The sequence below is a fragment of the Arachis hypogaea genome, chromosome 10, assembly GCF_003086295.3.
Source record: "Arachis hypogaea cultivar Tifrunner chromosome 10, arahy.Tifrunner.gnm2.J5K5, whole genome shotgun sequence".
Taxonomy (NCBI): Eukaryota; Viridiplantae; Streptophyta; class Magnoliopsida; order Fabales; family Fabaceae; genus Arachis; species Arachis hypogaea.
Window position 1 is genome coordinate 113,872,220 of NC_092045.1, and position 18,545 is coordinate 113,890,764.

The 18,545-nt window shown below is 37.2% G+C and overlaps 1 protein-coding gene and 1 long non-coding RNA gene across 2 annotated transcripts; one reads left to right on the top strand and one right to left on the bottom strand.

Annotated features, from left to right (window-relative positions):
• The first annotated feature begins 163 nt into the window (after positions 1 to 163).
• On the top strand, positions 164 to 1,518 carry LOC140175911 (uncharacterized). Its single transcript, XR_011866959.1, has 3 exons — positions 164 to 342; positions 700 to 1,252; positions 1,337 to 1,518. It is a non-coding gene; the product is annotated as an uncharacterized lncRNA (long non-coding RNA).
• Positions 1,519 to 1,644: 126 nt separating this feature from the next.
• On the bottom strand, positions 1,645 to 4,123 carry LOC112716801 (uncharacterized). The gene is made up of 3 exons (XM_025768802.3): positions 3,427 to 4,123; positions 2,175 to 3,182; positions 1,645 to 2,091 (listed from the first exon to the last, which is right to left on the bottom strand). Exons 1-3 carry the CDS (start codon positions 4,075 to 4,077, stop codon positions 1,795 to 1,797), a joined length of 1,956 nt encoding a protein of 651 aa, XP_025624587.1. The 5' UTR covers positions 4,078 to 4,123; the 3' UTR covers positions 1,645 to 1,794.
• Positions 4,124 to 18,545: the final 14,422 nt, after the last annotated feature.

The following is an 18,545-nucleotide window of genomic DNA, read 5'->3' on the forward strand; positions in this document are numbered from 1 at the left end:
CATCAATGATGGTTTTAATGGTGTAAGATTGGTGTGAGATTTCATCTAATGACCCACTTTTCTTTGCTGGTTACATGCTGGCCAGAATTTGAAAAAGTTGCTGGCCCTAGACTTTTCCAATGCTATTATTTGTATCCCAAGTTGATATCGAAATCAATTTTGCTAGAAAATCAACTTCTGTTTTCAAAAACATTATTCAAATCATTACTCCTCAGAGTCCTCTTCCACCTTTGCACGGTGCCTTCCTTTCTGACTTTGGCGTGCGAAGTTTAAAGCATGCCCTCTCCTTTTGAAATTGTGATTGAAGTTTGTTGATTGATTTATGCTCTTATATATCTGAGGGTAAAAACAAACAAATAATATAGTGATGATTCTTGATTATGTATGATGTAATTATTTTGAACAACTCATGCATGTATTTTGTGTTTGTTCCATGCAGTATTTTAATATTTGGAGGATATAATGAAATAGAATGCCCCATAAGTCTTGCTTTTGTATGTTTTGTTTCTGTTTCCTACAACAATAAAGTAAATTCAGGCATGTGGATTGTGATTTTTTACATACCCAAGTATGTTTAAAGAGAAAAATCCCTTTGCATTTGAAAGTAGAAACCTTGAATATGCCAAAATTTTTACCTTTTGATTTATAGCTTTATAGTTTCTTGATGGCATGATTATTGATTGATGCTGAAATATGCAGGTTGTGAAAGGAAAGAACCAAGGTTAAGTTCCTCGGGTACATCTTCACTCTCCATCTCCAATCACATTTTTTGTATTAGCTAATTCTCACCTCTCATTTTTTCTTCGCTTCTGCAATGTTATTTGACCCAAAAATTGTTCCTTCTTAGTGATTTGTAATTTGTGATGGTAATTTTGAATAAAATGTATGTCATGAACGGAACTAGAATTAGTATTTGCCTCTGACATTTTTTTTATTTGTTTATACATATAGATGACTGTACCTAGAAATTTTTTTCAACTCAATATTTTAGTTTTACTAAGAAAGGAGTTAACAAAACAAATTTACTTTTAAAGATTGTCTATATTGTATTCACTGATTGACTAAAAAGATTTAGAGTAACAATTTTTTAAAATGTGCATCCACTGAAGCTAATATGTTAAGGTTCTACAATGATGATATTAACATAAGAAACTTGCCTTTCACTATTGGAGGAGTCACTGAGGCTGATGTTGGTAAGAAGGATAGAGTGACAGATGCCTTGAATGCAACCAAGGCTGCCGTATAGTACCTGGTAAGTTATTAGCACTTGCAATTGTATACTCAGTTTCACATCCTAACAGGGACCTGACATAACTACATATTATGTTCTGCACAGGTGGTGGTGTTGCTCTTCTTTATGCATCAAGTGAGTTAGATAAGCTTCCAACTGCCAACTTTGATCAAAAGATAGGTGTACAAAATATCCAAAATGCTTTAAAAAACAGAGAATATGTAGTTAAATCAATAAGTAGTAATGTGACAGAAATAAAATTGTTTTCAAAGTTGTTATAGTACAAATATCTTATTTTTTCAATTCAATATTCCTTGTGTGGAGAAAATGCCACGCAATTCATCTTCAATATAAGATTGATGCAGAATATTTCCTGAGAAAATAAAAGAAAGTGGCATACAAATCACTATAAATTGGTGATAAATAAGAAGGAATATATTCATACGTCAACAAACAAAATCACACAAAGTATTCTAGCATCAACAAACAAAGTTCCAACATCCAATTTAAAAAAGAAAACAAGTTCATTCCTAAATCTTGTTTAGTTTTTCTCTAAGGTAACGTTACTGCGGTGTCTCCTGCAAGCTCATGTTCTCCAATGCCAAATGCAGTGCCTCTAAGGTTGCATTGGCCACAAGATTTCCATCCTTAATCTTGACAGGGCTAGCCTCAGAGAGAAGGTCCAAGCATAGTGGTTGACACACCTCTTGAAGCAGGGCGTGAGACTTGCAATACCCTAAAAGAAATTGTTCAGTTACATGACTTACATCACTCGGACTTGTTTCAACATACAAGGTTCTCCTCCTCGACTCAAGATACTCAACATATTGAGGTGTTGAGGATTGAACATAAGCTGAAGCCTGCATCATCTCAATCAAACAGTTTAACAAATAAAGACTGACATCAATCAAGATCAACTGAAAAGGTAGATGATTATACATACAGGATATCCAGGTACTGATGATTCATCAGATTGGGGATGACGAGCAAAGTCCTCTTTGAAGCCGAGAATATGATTTGCCATCAGAATGGCGTAAGATTCTGACAAGTCACTCGTGCCAGATGCCTTCTTAGACTCAAACCTCAGCAGAGAGAACCAATTTGAAGCATCATTTAAGGCTTCCATGGCAAGGCGATGGCCTTGGATGGTGGTGAGATCGCAGGAGAGAGCAATGTGGGTGCAGAGGGCTGCCAGGTTGAAGAGAACAGAGGCCTTCTCCAAATGGATGTTATGCTGAGAAGAGTCCTGTTGCGGGTTGATGGCATTGTACCAAACAAAGATAGGTGGGTTGGGTGAGGTACTCATAGGGAAGAAAGGCTCAATCATGCAAAGGTATTTGAAATAACGGACGAGGCAGTCACGGCGAGAGGGTAGAGAAAGGTCATCACGCAGCATCTCATTGCGCAATTTGTGTAGCATTTCTAGAAAGCCTTCTACTCTCTTTGCCACGCTCTCAGAGTATTTGAGGACAAAGTAATTGCGCAGGGACTCATAGAGATTCAAGGGCTCACTCTTCTTCAAAGGAAGGAATGAAAGAATATATGAAAACCGCGAAAACAAAGAAGATGAGAGGATTGCCGAATTTATTGGATAAGGAGGAGGCATGTCCCATGGGTAAGCCACCAACTTTCCATCCTTGACAATCTTGAAAGGATTGCACTCGGAGAGGATGAGGTCAACGTATATCTGTTGTAGGTTGGGTTTCCCGCAAATCCTTCTAACTAATATCTCAGTCACGCATTCTGCATTATGATCAAGAGCACAAGATTTGACCGATGCGTATACTTCAGGTGGCTCGGATTGCCTCTGACGAGCCTCCGCCTGAAAGAATGTCAGCTTCTGGTGAAGATGAGTTACCCATGTTTGGTCAAAAGAGTAGACATGTTTCCGTGCAGCCGCACCCGAAACATTAAGTATCAGTAAATATGCTCTAAGATAAAGCGAATGAACCTACATCGTCGTCATCATCAATTCATCATCATTAGAATGAAAAAATAAGGAGGATAAGGAGGAGTGCTAGGTGTCAGCAACTTTTGTTTGTAACCATCAGTTGGTCATCAATAGTGTTTTTAATGGTATGTGATTACATTCAATGATGGTTAATGGTTAAGTGCTAGCCACAAAATACAAAAGTTGTTGGCATCCTAGACTTTCTTAAAAATAAATGTAAAATCAATCAAGAGTGAAGACTGACCGATGAAAATGATAGGGCACATCCGTCGTTGTTGTTGAGTTGTTGCTGTAATTCGAGTTCGGAAGCCTGAGCGGCGAAGAGGACGTGCAGAAACTCCACGAAGACGAAAGTCAAATCGAGGGTGGCGGAGACCACGTCCTTGGCGAAAACCTTCCAGAGTTGGAAGAAGCAATTGGCGGCAACTTTAAAGGCTTCCATTGCAAGGTGACGGCCAAGGGAGGTGGTACGGTCGCAAGAGGCAGCAATCTGGCTGCAGATGGCTCCAAGGTTGAAGAGAACAGCGGCCTTCTCCAATTGGATGCCGTTGCGCTGTGAGGAGACCCCATTCTCATGCTCAGGGTTCAAGGCGTCGTACCAGACAAAGATGATGGGGTCGGCGTCGGAGGAGACAGAGAAGAGTGGCTCAACCATGGAAAGGCATTTGAAGTAGTGGATGAGGCAGTCACGTTGCATCGGAAGGGAGAGGTCCCCTCTACGCTCCACCATGTCCCTGCGGCATTTGTTTAAGGTTTCCAAAACGCTTTCAACTTTTTGTGCATCGCTCTCCGAGTATTTTGAGGCTACCAACTTACGTAACGGCAGGTACAGCTCCACCAGATCAGTCTTCTTCAGTGGGATTGACAGCATCGTTTCCGGATAATCGCTGCCCATGGCAAGAGTATATAGATGTATTATTGAGTGAGTGAGAGTGATAAAACGTACATGCAGGGTATAAGTAGGTGCTAGAATAATTAAGACAATTAAAACGTAATATTTTACAATATGGGCCTGCTACACAAGTAAAAAGGCCCTACAAGTTTTACAAGTTCCAGCCCACACTTCATTCACACGCGCACTCATCTCTCTTTGAATGGAACGTAAACTACACGCGCCCCACTCAACGGTTGCTCTTCGTAAAATAGCGCTCCTTAATGGCGCACTCTTCCACTTCTCCAAGCCCTTCGAAGAAAACACAAGCCGTCCGTTTTCGAGCAACATTCCAAACTGCAGAGATAGGACTCGTCGCGAAGATTAGAACTCTCCATCAACACAACATAGAACTCTCGATCAACAATCTCCAGAAAAAACGAAGTTATAATACTCAAGGTACGTTACGTTACTATTTTACTCATATTGTATATTTTCCACGTTTCGAAAACGAAGAACTAGGTTTTACTATTCTTCTTGTTCTAGGTCTCATTTTACAGTTTTTAATGTTCTACTTGTTCTAGGTTTTACTGTTATTCTTGCTTCTAGGTTATTCTGTTCTTCTTAGTTGTTCTAGGTGTTACTGTTTTTGTTGTTCTAGTTCTTCTGGTAACTGATTTTTTGGAGTATATTGCGTGATTTGGTGGGTGTATATTGAGTATTTTGTTGGGTGTATATAGCATAATTTGTTGGGTGTATATTTCTAAACTGATATACTGTAATATAGTCAACAGTTGCAACTGTTCTAATATTTGCTTGTCCATGGGTGTATATTGCTTGACCTTGTAATGTTGCTTGACCTTGTAATGTTGCTTGATCTTGTATATTAATACATGTTTGAGTGATATCTGACTGATATCTATGGGTGTATCTGACTCATATCTATGGGTGTATCTTACTGATATCTATGGGTATATTTTTCATTTCAGAAAAAATGGCAGGCAGAAACCAAGCTGAAAAAAATGTAAGAACAAATATATGTCTTAGATGAAATCAGTTTTATATAATAGAAATATATCTGACTATAATTTTGCTTTGTTTACAGTAAATCAAAGACCTTAAGCGTGCAACACATTTGTTAAGTGAGAAATTCAAAAACATGAGTAAGGAGAAAAAAACAATTGTTAGGAATTTGGGATTTGGTGGCTTGATGCACATCCCGCCGTTAAGGGTGCATCACCAAATTGTTAGATAGATTCTAAGGATATTGACACTGATTAATGTAAATGTTATATAGTCCTGTAACAAATTGAACACATGTTGTAAAAATTTTCCAATTATAATCCAGTTTATTGTAAAATTTCTTTCAATAATTAAACTCTCTCTGCTGTATTCAAAATGTATGAATTACAGGTACTATAATATGAAGAAAAACATCAAACCAAATATACACCCATAACCTACCATTTTTTACACCCAAAGAAAGTTGAATATACACCCAAAAATCTATCCCCCTGATGCTTTATCCCTAAAACCCTGAACCCTAAACACTTAAAACCTAAACCTTAACCCCTAACCCGTAAACCCTAAAACCTAAACCGTAAACCCTAAAACCCTAAACCCTAATACCTAAAACCCTTAAACCGTTGTAAAAAAAAAACAAACAGTATTTTATAACATAAAAATAAGATTCTGAAGTATATATATGTATATATATGTAAAATGTGAAATACAAGAAAATTCAAAAATATACCCAAAAGAACATTGCTTTTACACCCAAAAGAATGCATGCTCTCGCTCCTTTGTGTGCTTCTCATCCCTGCCCAGAAGTGGTGATCCAGATAGATTGGAATCCATATATGACGGTCTTCATAGAGATCTGCAGAATACACCCAAATACAGACTATAAATACACCCGAAAAAAAATTAAATTTACACCTCTGCTGCAGATTTTAAACAAACATTACCTGAAAGCCACCTGTTGTCCACAAGACCAAAATTCAGCATAAAATCATTCCAATTCCTATCAAATAAGTCTTTAAGCACACCACGCTTCTCGCACTTCTCTCGTAATGTAATTCCTCACATCTTTTTCAATAAAATTTAACAAACTGGTCATCAACAGAGAGAGGCTGCAGAATACACCATGTCAAAAACAAAAAATACACCCAATCATGTCTGATCTAATACACCCGAATAACAACAACTCAACTAAAATAACAAAAAAAAGTCATAAACTGTAAATACACCCACACTTCCCCTAAAAATACACCCAAAAAATCTGATCTACACCCGAGCGTCTGCTATAAATTGCAGATAATTAATCAAAACTAATATATTAGATTCAATCCATAGATTTATGTTCACGCGTTAGTTTCACAGTCAATGTTCACGAATTATTCAGCTACACAATGCTATACAAATAACTGCAACAAAATTCAGAGTAATCATATGTAAATTGCTCTCGATCCTTTGTGTGCTTCTCATCCCTGCCCAGAAGTGGTGATCCAGATAGATTGGAATCCATATATGACGGTCTTCATAGAGATCTGCAGAATACACCCAAACACAGACTATAAATACACCCGAAAAAAATTAAATTTACACCTCTGCTGCAGATTTTAAACAAACATTACCTGAAAGCCACTTGTTGTCCACAAGACCAAAATTCAGCAGAAAATCATTCCAATTCCTATCAAATAAGTCTTTAAGCACACCCACGCTTCTCGCACTTCTCTCGTAATGTAATTCCTCATATCCTTTTCAATAAAATTTAACAAATTGGTCATCAACAGAGAGAGGCTGCAGAATACACCATGTCAAAAACAAAAAATATATCCAATCATGTCTGATCTAATACACCCGAACGACAACAACTCAAATAAAATAACAAAAAAAAACCATAAACTGTAAATACACCCACACTTCCCCCAAAAATACACCCAAAAAAGTCTGATCTACACCCGAGTGTCTGCTATAAATTGCAGATAATTAATCAAAACTAATACATTAGATGCAATCCACAGATTTATGTTCACGCGTTAGTTTCACAGTCAATGTTCACGAATTATTCAGCTACACAATGCTATACAAATAACTGCAACAAAATTCAAAGTAATCATATGTAAATCGCTCTCGCTCCTTTGTGTGCTTCTCATCCCTGCCCAGAAGTGGTGATCCAGATAGATTGGAATCCATATATGACGGTCTTCATAGAGATCTGCAGAATACACCCAAACACAGACTATAAATACACCCGAAAAAAAATTAAATTTACACCTCTGCTGCAAATTTTAAACAAACATTACCTGAAAGCCACTTGTTGTCCACAAGACCAAAATTCAGCAGAAAAATCATTCCAATTCCTATCAAATAAGTTTTTAAGCACACCCACGCTTCTCGCACTTCTCTCGTAATGTAATTCCTCACATCCTTTTCAATAAAATTTAACAAACTGATCATCAACAGAGAGAGGCTGTAGAATACACCATGTCAAAAACAAAAAATACACCCAATCATGTCTGATCTAATACACCCGAATGACAATAACTCAACTAAAATAACAAAAAAAGCCATAAACTGTAAATACACCCATGACAAACCCCAATTTGACGGTTTATCTTGTATTGAATTTAAAGGATTTTATCACCTTTTACCCACATTTACCCAATGAAATAGCATGGTTTTGTATATTCTCCTTTAATTGTGCTTAAGAGTGAAAACATGCTTTTTAGGTCTTAAAATAGCTAAATTTAATTCACCTTGATTCTATTAGATGCCTTGATATGTTTGTTAAGTGATTTCAGATTTAGGAGGCAAAGATTGGATTAAAGGAATGAAGAAAAAAAAGCATGTAAAGTTTGAGAACTCATGAAGAAATGAAAGAACCGGAAAGTTGTCAAGCCGACCTCTTCACACTTAATTGACCATAACTTGAGCTACAGAGGTCCAAATGATGCGGTTCCAGTTGGGTTGGAAAGCTAACATCCGGGGCTTCGAAATGATATAAATTTTGTCATATTTTGCTTCGCGTTCAGGGGCGCACACGCGCACTTTGCGCGCGCGTGCCGATTCTGTCCGTGGCCCACTTTAATGAAATCATCCCCAGCGGTTTTAGGAGCCATGTGGGCCCAATCCAACTCATTTCTGATGCTATTTAAGTCAAGTATTGAAGGGGAATCAAGATACTTTAGATACTTTTGATCATTAGCTTAGTTTTAGGAGTTAGAGTTAGTTTTAGAGAGAGAAGCTCTCACTTCTCTCTAGGATTAGGAATTAGGGTTAGATTAGGATCTCATCATTCTAGGTTTAATTCAAGTCTCCTTCTACTTCTACCTTCAAGTGGTGATTGCTACACTTTGGTTCTTCTTTCTATCCCTATCCTCTTGTTGTAATTTCTCTTATTTTGTTTCTAGGTTTTGTAATTGAGATATTCTTGTTCTTTTGTTTTCTTTTAATAATGCAATTTGAGATAATTCATGTGATTGTGATGTTGTTGATTGTTGTTTTGTTAATTCTTTGTAATTGTTGGTTGTTGATTCCTTTTATTCTTACAAGTAAAAATGCTTTCTTTCATTACCCTCCAAGTGTTTGATGAAATGCTTGAGAGGATGTTAGAGTAGAATTCTATGTTCTTGGCTTGAGAAGGTAACTTAGGATTTCTTGAGTCACTAGTGTCCAATTGATTGCTAGTTGATAGCCATTAACTCTAGCCTTCATTAATCCAATTAGTGGAAAGCTAGGACTTATGGACTAGGATTGATATAACTCACTTGACTTTCCTTTGTTAATTGATTTAAGGATGACTAAGTGGGATTAATCCTTGCAACTACCATACTTGTGGCTAGTGATAATGATGAAGACCCTTGACAACCAAATCTTGCCAAGACCATTTTGTTAATAAAGTTTTCTTACCATTTACTATTCATGTTTCTCATCTAAAACCCCAAATATAACTCACAACCAATAACAAAACACTTTATTGTAAATCCTAGGGAGAACGACCCGAGGTCCAATACTTCGGTTTATAAATTTAGGGGTTTGTTACTTGTGACAAACAATCTTTTGTATGAAAGGATTATTGTTTGGTTTAGAAACTATACTTTACAACGAGATTTCATTAGTGAAATTCTAAACCGTCAAAAATTCATTCGTCAAAATGGCGTCGTTGCCGGGGATTTGCAATGGTGTTATGTTATTGGTTATTGTACATATGTGAATATTGTAAATAGCTTGTCTTTTGCTAGTTTACTAGATTTTGTTAGTTTTCTTTTCTCTTTCCATAATGAATTCTCACTATGGCTATGAGTTTGGTTCTAATTGTGTTGTAGGAAATGTGGACTTTAATGGGACCATGTACCATGGATGGAACCATCAAAGATGGGAGGAGCCTCAAGGAATTGATCACTCCTATTGTCAACAACCTCCGGACACGTATAGGTATAATTTCCATCCTAATGCATGTCAATTTAACGGCTATGATGACTCTTCTTGTGACGCTCAACAACCACCATCATATGCCTATGAATCTCATCCTCAACATGGACCTCAACCATACTCACAAGCCTTTCCATACCAAGCACCTTCCTATAATCCATATCCATCATATGACCAATCATCCATACCATATTTTTATGACCATTTTGAGCAAGAACCTATAGAACCACCACAACCTTATCATTATTCTAACCAAGAACCACCTCAATACTCACCATCTACATACCCTTACCAAGAAGAACCACCTTCCTACCATGAATCCTCTCTCCAAAATAATGAACCCCCCTATCCACCCCAAGCCCCAATAGACGATCCTCTCACTTTGTTACTCCAAGGACAAGAAGCCATGAAGCGGGATACACTTGAGTTTGTGACCAATTTGACCAAGGTGGTGCATACTTTAACCCACCAATGTTTGAAGACTCAAGGTATTTCCGTGAACACATGTGAAAAGTCAAAAGAAGAGCAAAGCATGAAGGAGAAATTGGAAAATTCGGTGGAAAAGAAGGGAGAGTCAAATTTTGTGTTAGAACAATTGGAGGAGCCTATGATCATTGAAGAAAAGGAAGAGGTGGTTGAAGATTTAGGAGATGTTGAAAGTCCAAGGGAATGTAGCACCATGGAGCACTCTTCCAAGAAGCTTGACATTGATGTTGAGGAGGGTGCGCAACCTCCAAAGCATATCATCGTTGGAGACTTGGAAGAGGCTTATCAAGAAATGGATTCAATCATGGATGAATTTATCTCTACAATGGAATCCTCTCTCATTGGACATGAAGTTGAAAATATAAAAGAGTGTGCACAACCTCCCAAGGAAAACGAAAATGACATGGTGTATATCGAAATTGAAGAATATGAAGAGGTTGATCTAGAGATGGATTCATTCCTCAATGAATTTCTATCCAAAATTGAATCACCTCTCATTGGGCAAGAAACCGAAGCTCTTGAAGACAACACCAAGCCAAGCGAAAAAAAGGGAAAAGGTTGAAATTGAAGAAGCTTGTGAAGAGGTGGAAACAACCAAAGAAGAGCCTAAAGAAGTAGGCCTTGCATTGTCTAAGTGTGGGGAGGTCTCCCTTCCCAAATCACCATCCAACACAACATTCAAGTGGGTAAAACTCTCATCCCTAAGCTTCACTTTCTCACTTGAATATGGTTTAATTGAATATGATGGTCAACTTAGAGCTCTTTGTGGAGTTAAAAGTATAAGAGAGTTGTGTAGTGGTTGGAAACGTCATTTTAAGCTCATAATGGTTGCAAGTCCAAAATTCAAGAGCAATGGTTGGTATAGAACAAAATTGCATGGGTCTAGGAAGTTGTTTGGAAGCCTCTTTGAGAATTCCAAGGCCACACCACCCGGATGGAATAATGATGATCAAATTAAGGACGGGTGTCAAAACAAAGTGTAGGATCCCGGATCGCACAATGAAAATCAAATTTGGGAGCTCATGGTTTGTGGAGAACTCCATCAAAGCTTGAAGATATTGAAATTGAAGAATGGAGCTTATTGGAGATTCAAGCATTGGTGGAAGTTCCAAGATGAGTACAAGCACAAGCCACCTTGAGAAGAGCTCCCCATAAGTCCAACTTAAGGACTTAAACTAAAAGTGCTAGGTGGGAGACACCCCACCATGGTAAACTCTTTCCATCCTCTTTTAGTTTTGTTTAATAAGTGATTTGAGTTGCCATTGTAGGTAGATTTTCATTTCATATTGATTTGTTGGTAAAGATTGGTTGTTAGTATGTTGTATTCATTAGTAGTAGATGAATAAATTCTAAAATCAAATTGCATTTATGTGAATTGTTTGATATGTGATTGAATAAAGAAGAGTTTTGGACATTATAGGGAGCTCTTGGGCATTTTTTTCTGCTTTCTGGGCAAAAAAAAAAAAAAGGCCATCGGCGCGTAAGCACGCTGTGCGCGCGCGCGCACATTGCACTTCTGCAACTTCCGGTACAAAAACCAGAGAGTTGTGCGCGCGTTGTGCCAGCATTGTGCTGGGAGCCCAACCTCATCCACGCGTAAGTGCGCTGTGCGCGCGCGCGCGGATTCTCCCTGCTGCATCCACGCATAAGCGCGCTGTGCGCGCGCGCGCGGATTTGCACTCTGCTTTTCTCTCTCCTCCTTTCTCCTTCTTTCCTCTTCTCTTCTTCTTTCTTTCTCATTTTTTTTTCTTCTTCCTCTCTTGAAAGATTTTTTTTCTTTTCTCTTTTAATATAAAAATTTTTTTTTAATAATAAAAAAATATATAATAAATAAATAAATAAATAAAATACTAAAAAAAAATTTTAAAAAAAATACAAAAAAATTTTTTTTTTCTCCTCTTCCATTTTCTTTTGTCTATTACATTTGCATACTTTTATTCTTTGCATTTTAATTTTGTTTCTATAATTTGTTCTCATTTTATTTTCTAAACTTCTCATTTTAATAATAGTGTTGAACTCTCTCACTCAATTGTTGAGAATTTCTTGCATTTGTTTTGGTGCTTCATGACTTGTTACATTAATTGTAATATTTGTCAACACACAAGATTAGTGCTTTATTCCTTCCTAATTCATTACCCTTTGTTTTTTTTTTCTTGTACCGCTTCATCATTGAGTTAGGATGGAATTAAATGCTTTCATGCGTATCAGTAATCTTGTTTGTGTCAATTCTTATTTGATCTTGATGCTCAATATCCTCTTCATGCTTTAACTTTACTCTTGCATCAAGTATCATTGATATGCCATTTTCTCTTATTGTTTCCTCCTCTACATGTTGTAGCTACCATGTAGTAGAGAACAATACCTTTATTTGGCATTAGCCCCCGCCTATGTTCTATTTGCTGTGATATCTTTGTTATAGGCTTAACTTTCTTTCTTTTTCTTTCCTTTTAGGTTGGCCACCAAGAGAGGAGAAAGGAAAAGCTTTTAAATGGGGCGACACAGAAGTCATCCGCACAACCTTTTGAAGGAGCTCATCAATTGTAGCAACCCGTCCACCTTGCTCTCCTTTGCGTGCACCGAGAACGGTGCAATCTTCAAGTGTGGGGAGGTCGTTGACCGATCTCCATGGGTAACAATTTCCTTTTCAACACCAATGTTAGTTAGTTGTTGCATTTGCATGACAGGTTGCATGTTAGTTAGAATTTGTACATATTTTACTACCTTCTTCTTATTAGGACTACTTGGTTAGAGTGATGATTTTTTTCCCAAGAAACCGTTTTAGGGCAACCTACCAATTTGAAAAATTTTCGTTGAACTCGCTTGAAAGAATGTATTTTGGAACATGGTTTTGAGCTAAGAACACAAGCAAGTGAGATTTGAGCCTAATGATGTGGTTACATCTTATAACCACTTATTTTTCCATTCTTGTGTGCATTATTCTCTTTCTATGAATGTAATCTTTGATTTGTTTGATTCTTTATGTCCATTATTTTGTGTATACATGCATTTATATGATTGAGGCCATCATTTCATTAGCTCACTTATCCAAATAGCCAACCCTTTTATATTCATTTGTTAGCCAATTTGAGCCTACGCTTAACCCACTTATTCTTATTTTAGCACATTACAAGCCTTAAAGCGGAAAACAATGAATGTCCTTTATTTGGATCTTTGATTGGCTTAGGCTAGTGAGTGTGAGTGTCATCCAAGAGTGGGAAGACTTTGGGACATTGGTTGGGATAAAAGGGTGTTTGTGTTTTGTATTTTTATATTGGGGAATTGGGTACATGCTCATGTATTGATTAAATGTATAGACCTTATGCATTGATGTTCTTGTATATAGTTTGAAAAAAAAAAGAAATAAAAGTTAAAAAGAAAAAAAAAGAAAAAGAAAAGAAAAGAAAATGTATATAGAAAAAAGAAAGAAAAAGAAAAGCAATAAATGGGACAAAATGCCCCAAAGTGAAGCTCAATAAGAATCAATGCATAAGTGTTGTGAAATGAAAAGAAAATGCATGAGTATGTGAAAAAGTGAGGAATGGGTAGTTAGGTTAGTACTTAATTGTATAGGTCATTATATAGGTTAGGTGGGAAAGTTTAAGTTAATCAAAGATTCAAATCCTAAGTCCACTAGCCATATATGATCCTACCTTGACCCTAGCCCCATTACAACCTAAGGAAAAGACCTCATGATAATTGTATGCGTGCATTGAATAATTGTTGATTGTTAGATGAAAAACAAATCTTGGAACGCATGATTAGGGGAGAATTGAGAGAATCAACCCCAAACACCGAGTGACTAGAGTGCAAACACTCCCGGTGAGGGTTCGATGCTCAATTCCTTGATTCCCGGCTTTCATGAGCGTTCTTCTCGCAAGTCTATTTGAACTTCATTTCCACACTTGAATTGGTAGGATTCATGAATCGTCATATGACCTTAGCCCTACCCGTTTATACATGCACTTGGAGGATTGATTTATTTTTAACCAAGTAGGTAAAACCATTTTGCATTTAGTTGCATATAGTTTAGGTTGCATATAGCTCATTTACATAGAATAAATGTTGATGCCCTTTGCTTTCTCTTGGCTTAAGCATGAGGACATGCTTGGTTTAAGTGTGGGGAGGTTGACAAACCCCAATTTGACGGTTTATCTTGTATTGAATTTAGGAGATTTTATCACCTTTTACCCACATTTACCCAATGAAATAGCATGGTTTTGTATATTCTCCTTTAATTGTGCTTAAGAGTGAAAACATGCTTTTTAGGTCTTAAAATAGCTAAATTTAATTCACCTTGATTCTATTAGATGCCTTGATATGTTTGTTAAGTGATTTCAGATTTAGGAGGCAAAGATTGGATTAAAGGAATGAAGAAAAAAAAGCATGTAAAGTTTGAGAACTCATGAAGAAATGAAAGAACCGGAAAGCTGTCAAGCCGACCTCTTCACACTTAATTGACCATAACTTGAGCTACAGAGGTCCAAATGATGCGGTTCTAGTTGGGTTGGAAAGCTAACATCCGGGGCTTCGAAATGATATAAATTTTGTCATATGTTGCTTCGCGTTCAGGGGCGCGCACGCGCACTTTGCGCGCGCACGCCGATTCTGTCTGTGGCCCACTTTAATGAAATCGTCCCCAGCGGTTTTAGGAGCCATGTGGGCCCAATCCAACTCATTTCTGATGCTATTTAAGTCAAGTATTGAAGGGGAATCAAGATACTTTAGATACTTTTGATCATTAGCTTAGTTTTAGGAGTTAGAGTTAGTTTTAGAGAGAGAAGCTCTCACTTCTCTCTAGGATTAGGAATTAGGGTTAGATTAGGATCTCATAATTCTAGGTTTAATTCAAGTCTCCTTCTACTTCTACCTTCAAGTGGTGATTGCTACACTTTGGTTCTTCTTTCTATCCCTATCCTCTTGTTGTAATTTCTCTTATTTTGTTTCTAGGTTTTGTAATTGAGATATTCTTGTTCTTTTGTTTTCTTTTAATAATGCAATTTGAGATAATTCATGTGATTGTGATGTTGTTGATTGTTGTTTTGTTAATTCTTTGTAATTGTTGGTTGTTGATTCCTTTTATTCTTACAAGTAAAAATGCTTTCTTTCATTACCCTCCAAGTGTTTGATGAAATGCTTGAGAGGATGTTAGAGTAGAATTCTATGTTCTTGGCTTGAGAAGGTAACTTAGGATTTCTTGAGTCACTAGTGTCCAATTGATTGCTAGTTGATAGCCATTAACTCTAGCCTTCATTAATCCAATTAGTGGAAAGCTAGGACTTATGGACTAGGATTGATATAACTCACTTGACTTTCCTTTGTTAATTGATTTAAGGATGACTAAGTGGGATTAATCCTTGCAACTACCATACTTGTGGCTAGTGATAATGATGAAGACCCTTGACAACCAAATCTTGCCAAGACCATTTTGTTAATAAAGTTTTCTTACCATTTACTATTCATGTTTCTCATCTAAAACCCCAAATATAACTCACAACCAATAACAAAACACTTTATTGTAAATCCTAGGGAGAACGACCCGAGGTCCAATACTTCGGTTTATAAATTTAGGGGTTTGTTACTTGTGACAAACAATCTTTTGTATGAAAAGATTATTGTTTGGTTTAGAAACTATACTTTACAACGAGATTTCATTAGTGAAATTCTAAACCGTCAAAAATTCATTCGTCAACCCACACTTACCCCAAAAATACACCCAAAAAAGTCTGATCTACACCCGAGCGTCTGCTATAAATTGCAGATAATTAATCAAAACTAATACATTAGATTCAATCCACAGATTTATGTTCACGCGTTAGTTTCATAGTCAATGTTCACGAATTATTCAGCTACACAATGCTATACAAATAACTGCAACAAAATTCAGAGTAATCATATGTAAATCGCTCTCGCTCCTTTGTGTGCTTCTCATCCCTGCCCAGAAGTGGTGATCCAGATAGATTGGAATCCATATATGATGGTCTTCATAGAGATCTGCAGAATACACCCAAACACAGACTATAAATACACCCGAAAAAAATTAAATTTACACCTCTGCTGCAGATTTTAAACAAACATTACCTGAAAGCCACTTGTTGTCCACAAGACCAAAATTTAGCAAAAAATCATTCCAATTCCTATCAAATAAGTCTTTAAGCACACACACGCTTCTCGCACTTCTCTCGTAATGTAATTCCTCACATCCTTTTTAATAAAATTTAACAAACTGGTCATCAACAGAGAGAGGCTGCAGAATACACCATGTCAAAAACAAAAAATACACCCAATCATGTCTGATCTAATACACCCGAACGACAACAACTCAACTAAAATAACAAAAAAAGCCATAAACTGTAAATACACCTACACTTCCCCCAAAAATACACCCAAAAAAGTCTGATCTACACCCGAGCGTCTGCTATAAATTGCAGATAATTAATCAAAACTAATACATTAGATTCAATCCACAGATTTATGTTCACGCGTTAGTTTCACAGTCAATGTTTACGAATTATTCAGCTACACAATGCTATACAAATAACTGCAACAAAATTCAGAGTAGTCATATGTAAATCAAACCTCAGGAACTACGATAGATTCAAATTCATAATCCACTTCGCCCTGATTCAGCTGACAATCTGAGGTTGAATCATCCATTATCTTCAAAACGAGTTCAAACTTTGATTTCAGAAACCAGAAAATCGAAAAGAAAACGAAGCTGGAGTTACAGAGAGAGGAACTAACGTCAATGACGAAGAACAAACCAGTGAGGAAGTAGGAGAAAAGAACAATCGAAAAAGCAGGGGAAGACGCGCGAGAAGAAGAACAAGCAAATTTGGAAAGAAGGAGATATATAGCGCGTGTAAGGGACGTAGCACTTGCAGCGTGTTTTGGGGGGTTAGGGGTTAATTGACTTGTAATGCTTACAAGCCCTAATCGCTTGTATGTAGAGCTTTTCCTTTTACAATAAATGCTAAATAATAATAATTAATGTTAATTAATTTTAATTTTAATTATATTTAAACATTTCTTTTCAAATTCAAATAATAGCTAAAAATATCATCTTGAATCTATTTTCTATTTAATATATTAAAATTGTTCCGGGGCTTACCTAGAACCGGACGGTGGTTGGGCTTGTTTGTGAGGCCCAAGCGCTGGAGGAGTGTGGTCTCCGACTTGGTTTACGTCTGGGAGCCGCCTCCGAGTTGTGTGTTCCAAGAGATGGGGGTGGTACCTGCAAAGACACTCCGATGCCAAAGTCAGCATGGGGTTAAGCAGGTTTAGAATGTATTGGAACTTAGAGATACCTGAGGGGTGTCAGGGTATTTATAGTGGTAATCCAATAACCACCGTTGGAGTAGTACCACCTTTTTAGGTGGATAACCGTCCCTTTATTTAGGGATTGTTGGGATATGGCTTCTAGAAGTAGGTTGAGAGATTTTAGTGGCAGTTACTTATTTGAATAAGTGTTATCTGCCAGCTATCTCTTGAACCCGACTTCTTTGGAAAGAAGTCTGTGTTGAGTCTGACCTCTTCTAAAGAGGTCGGTGAATAACGAAGGCCAATCTTTGGATTGGGCCTTTTGGTGTATTTGGACCTGGGCCTTAGTGTTGGGCCAGCATATGAACAGTACCCCTACTCGAGCCCAATTTCTTTTTAAGAGTTGGGGTCGAGTATTTAACTCAGGACCGTAGCCGACCTGATAAGGAGCCGACGTGATGTTTCAGAACCGACGTGTTTTTAAAAATTTTCAACAGTCGTGTCTAATCAAACGTCGCGTCCGTTAGGGATTTGTGTATTCATACGCGGTGATCAGTTACATTGGGAACGATGCCTCTCTTTAAATGACGGCTTCCGTTTTTACCATTGTGCCCCCAACGTTTTTATAAATACTTTCCCTCTCTTTCCTTGCTTCGTTTCTGAAAACTTTCGCAGTTCCTCTCCTCTGTTCAAAAGAAGCTCTTGTTTGAAGGAATTCACCTTTCTCTGTTTGTTGTGCGCATGCTTTTCTGTTTTAGGTTTCGAAAAAACCTTTTTGATCTTTGTTTTGAAAAACCTTTTTCTTGGCTGACTGTCCCCTTCTTTAAGTTAAGTTTTCCTTAACAACTCGGGACAGCCTTTTGCCTTAGTGCTTTCAATAGGTTTCCTGGTCTCTTTTTGGTATTCCTTATACTCAATTTTTTATTTATCGAGCTCTTATGATTTAGGTTATTTTTGCGATGTGTTTCCTTGTTTCTCGGTTTTTCCGACTTGTAAGTCAGATAATTTCCGAGTTTATTACGATCGACTTTTATAACCTCTTTACACCGACTTGTACCTCGTCGTTTTATCCTGACGACCATCTAGGTCAGTTCATGGGATTTTCACGCTTTGTCGAGCTTAAGTCGGCGTGTTTCGTAGAAAGAAAGAAAAACGAGAAGGAATTTATAAGAGATAAAAGATCTTTATTTATTTGCGAAGGTACTTTTACTGCTACTAAGGGTTTTCACTATCTATGATCCCTTAGTCTCTACTGTGATGCCTCTTTAAAATCCCCCCTTCAGAAAAAACCCTTTCCTTTTGGGAAAAAATCA

What these genes read in the sequence shown, in the direction of transcription:
- LOC112716801 (XM_025768802.3), bottom strand. Translation starts at nt 4,077, where the DNA reads ATGGGCAGCGATTATCCGGAAACGATGCTGTCAATCCCACTGAAGAAG. An exon ending in GTGCCCTATCATTTTCATCG is followed by an intron (nt 3,183 to 3,426) that starts GTCAGTCTTCAC and finishes ACGACGATGTAG; the next exon opens with GTTCATTCGCTTTATCTTAG. An exon ending in CATCAGTACCTGGATATCCT is followed by an intron (nt 2,092 to 2,174) that starts GTATGTATAATC and finishes GAGATGATGCAG; the next exon opens with GCTTCAGCTTATGTTCAATC.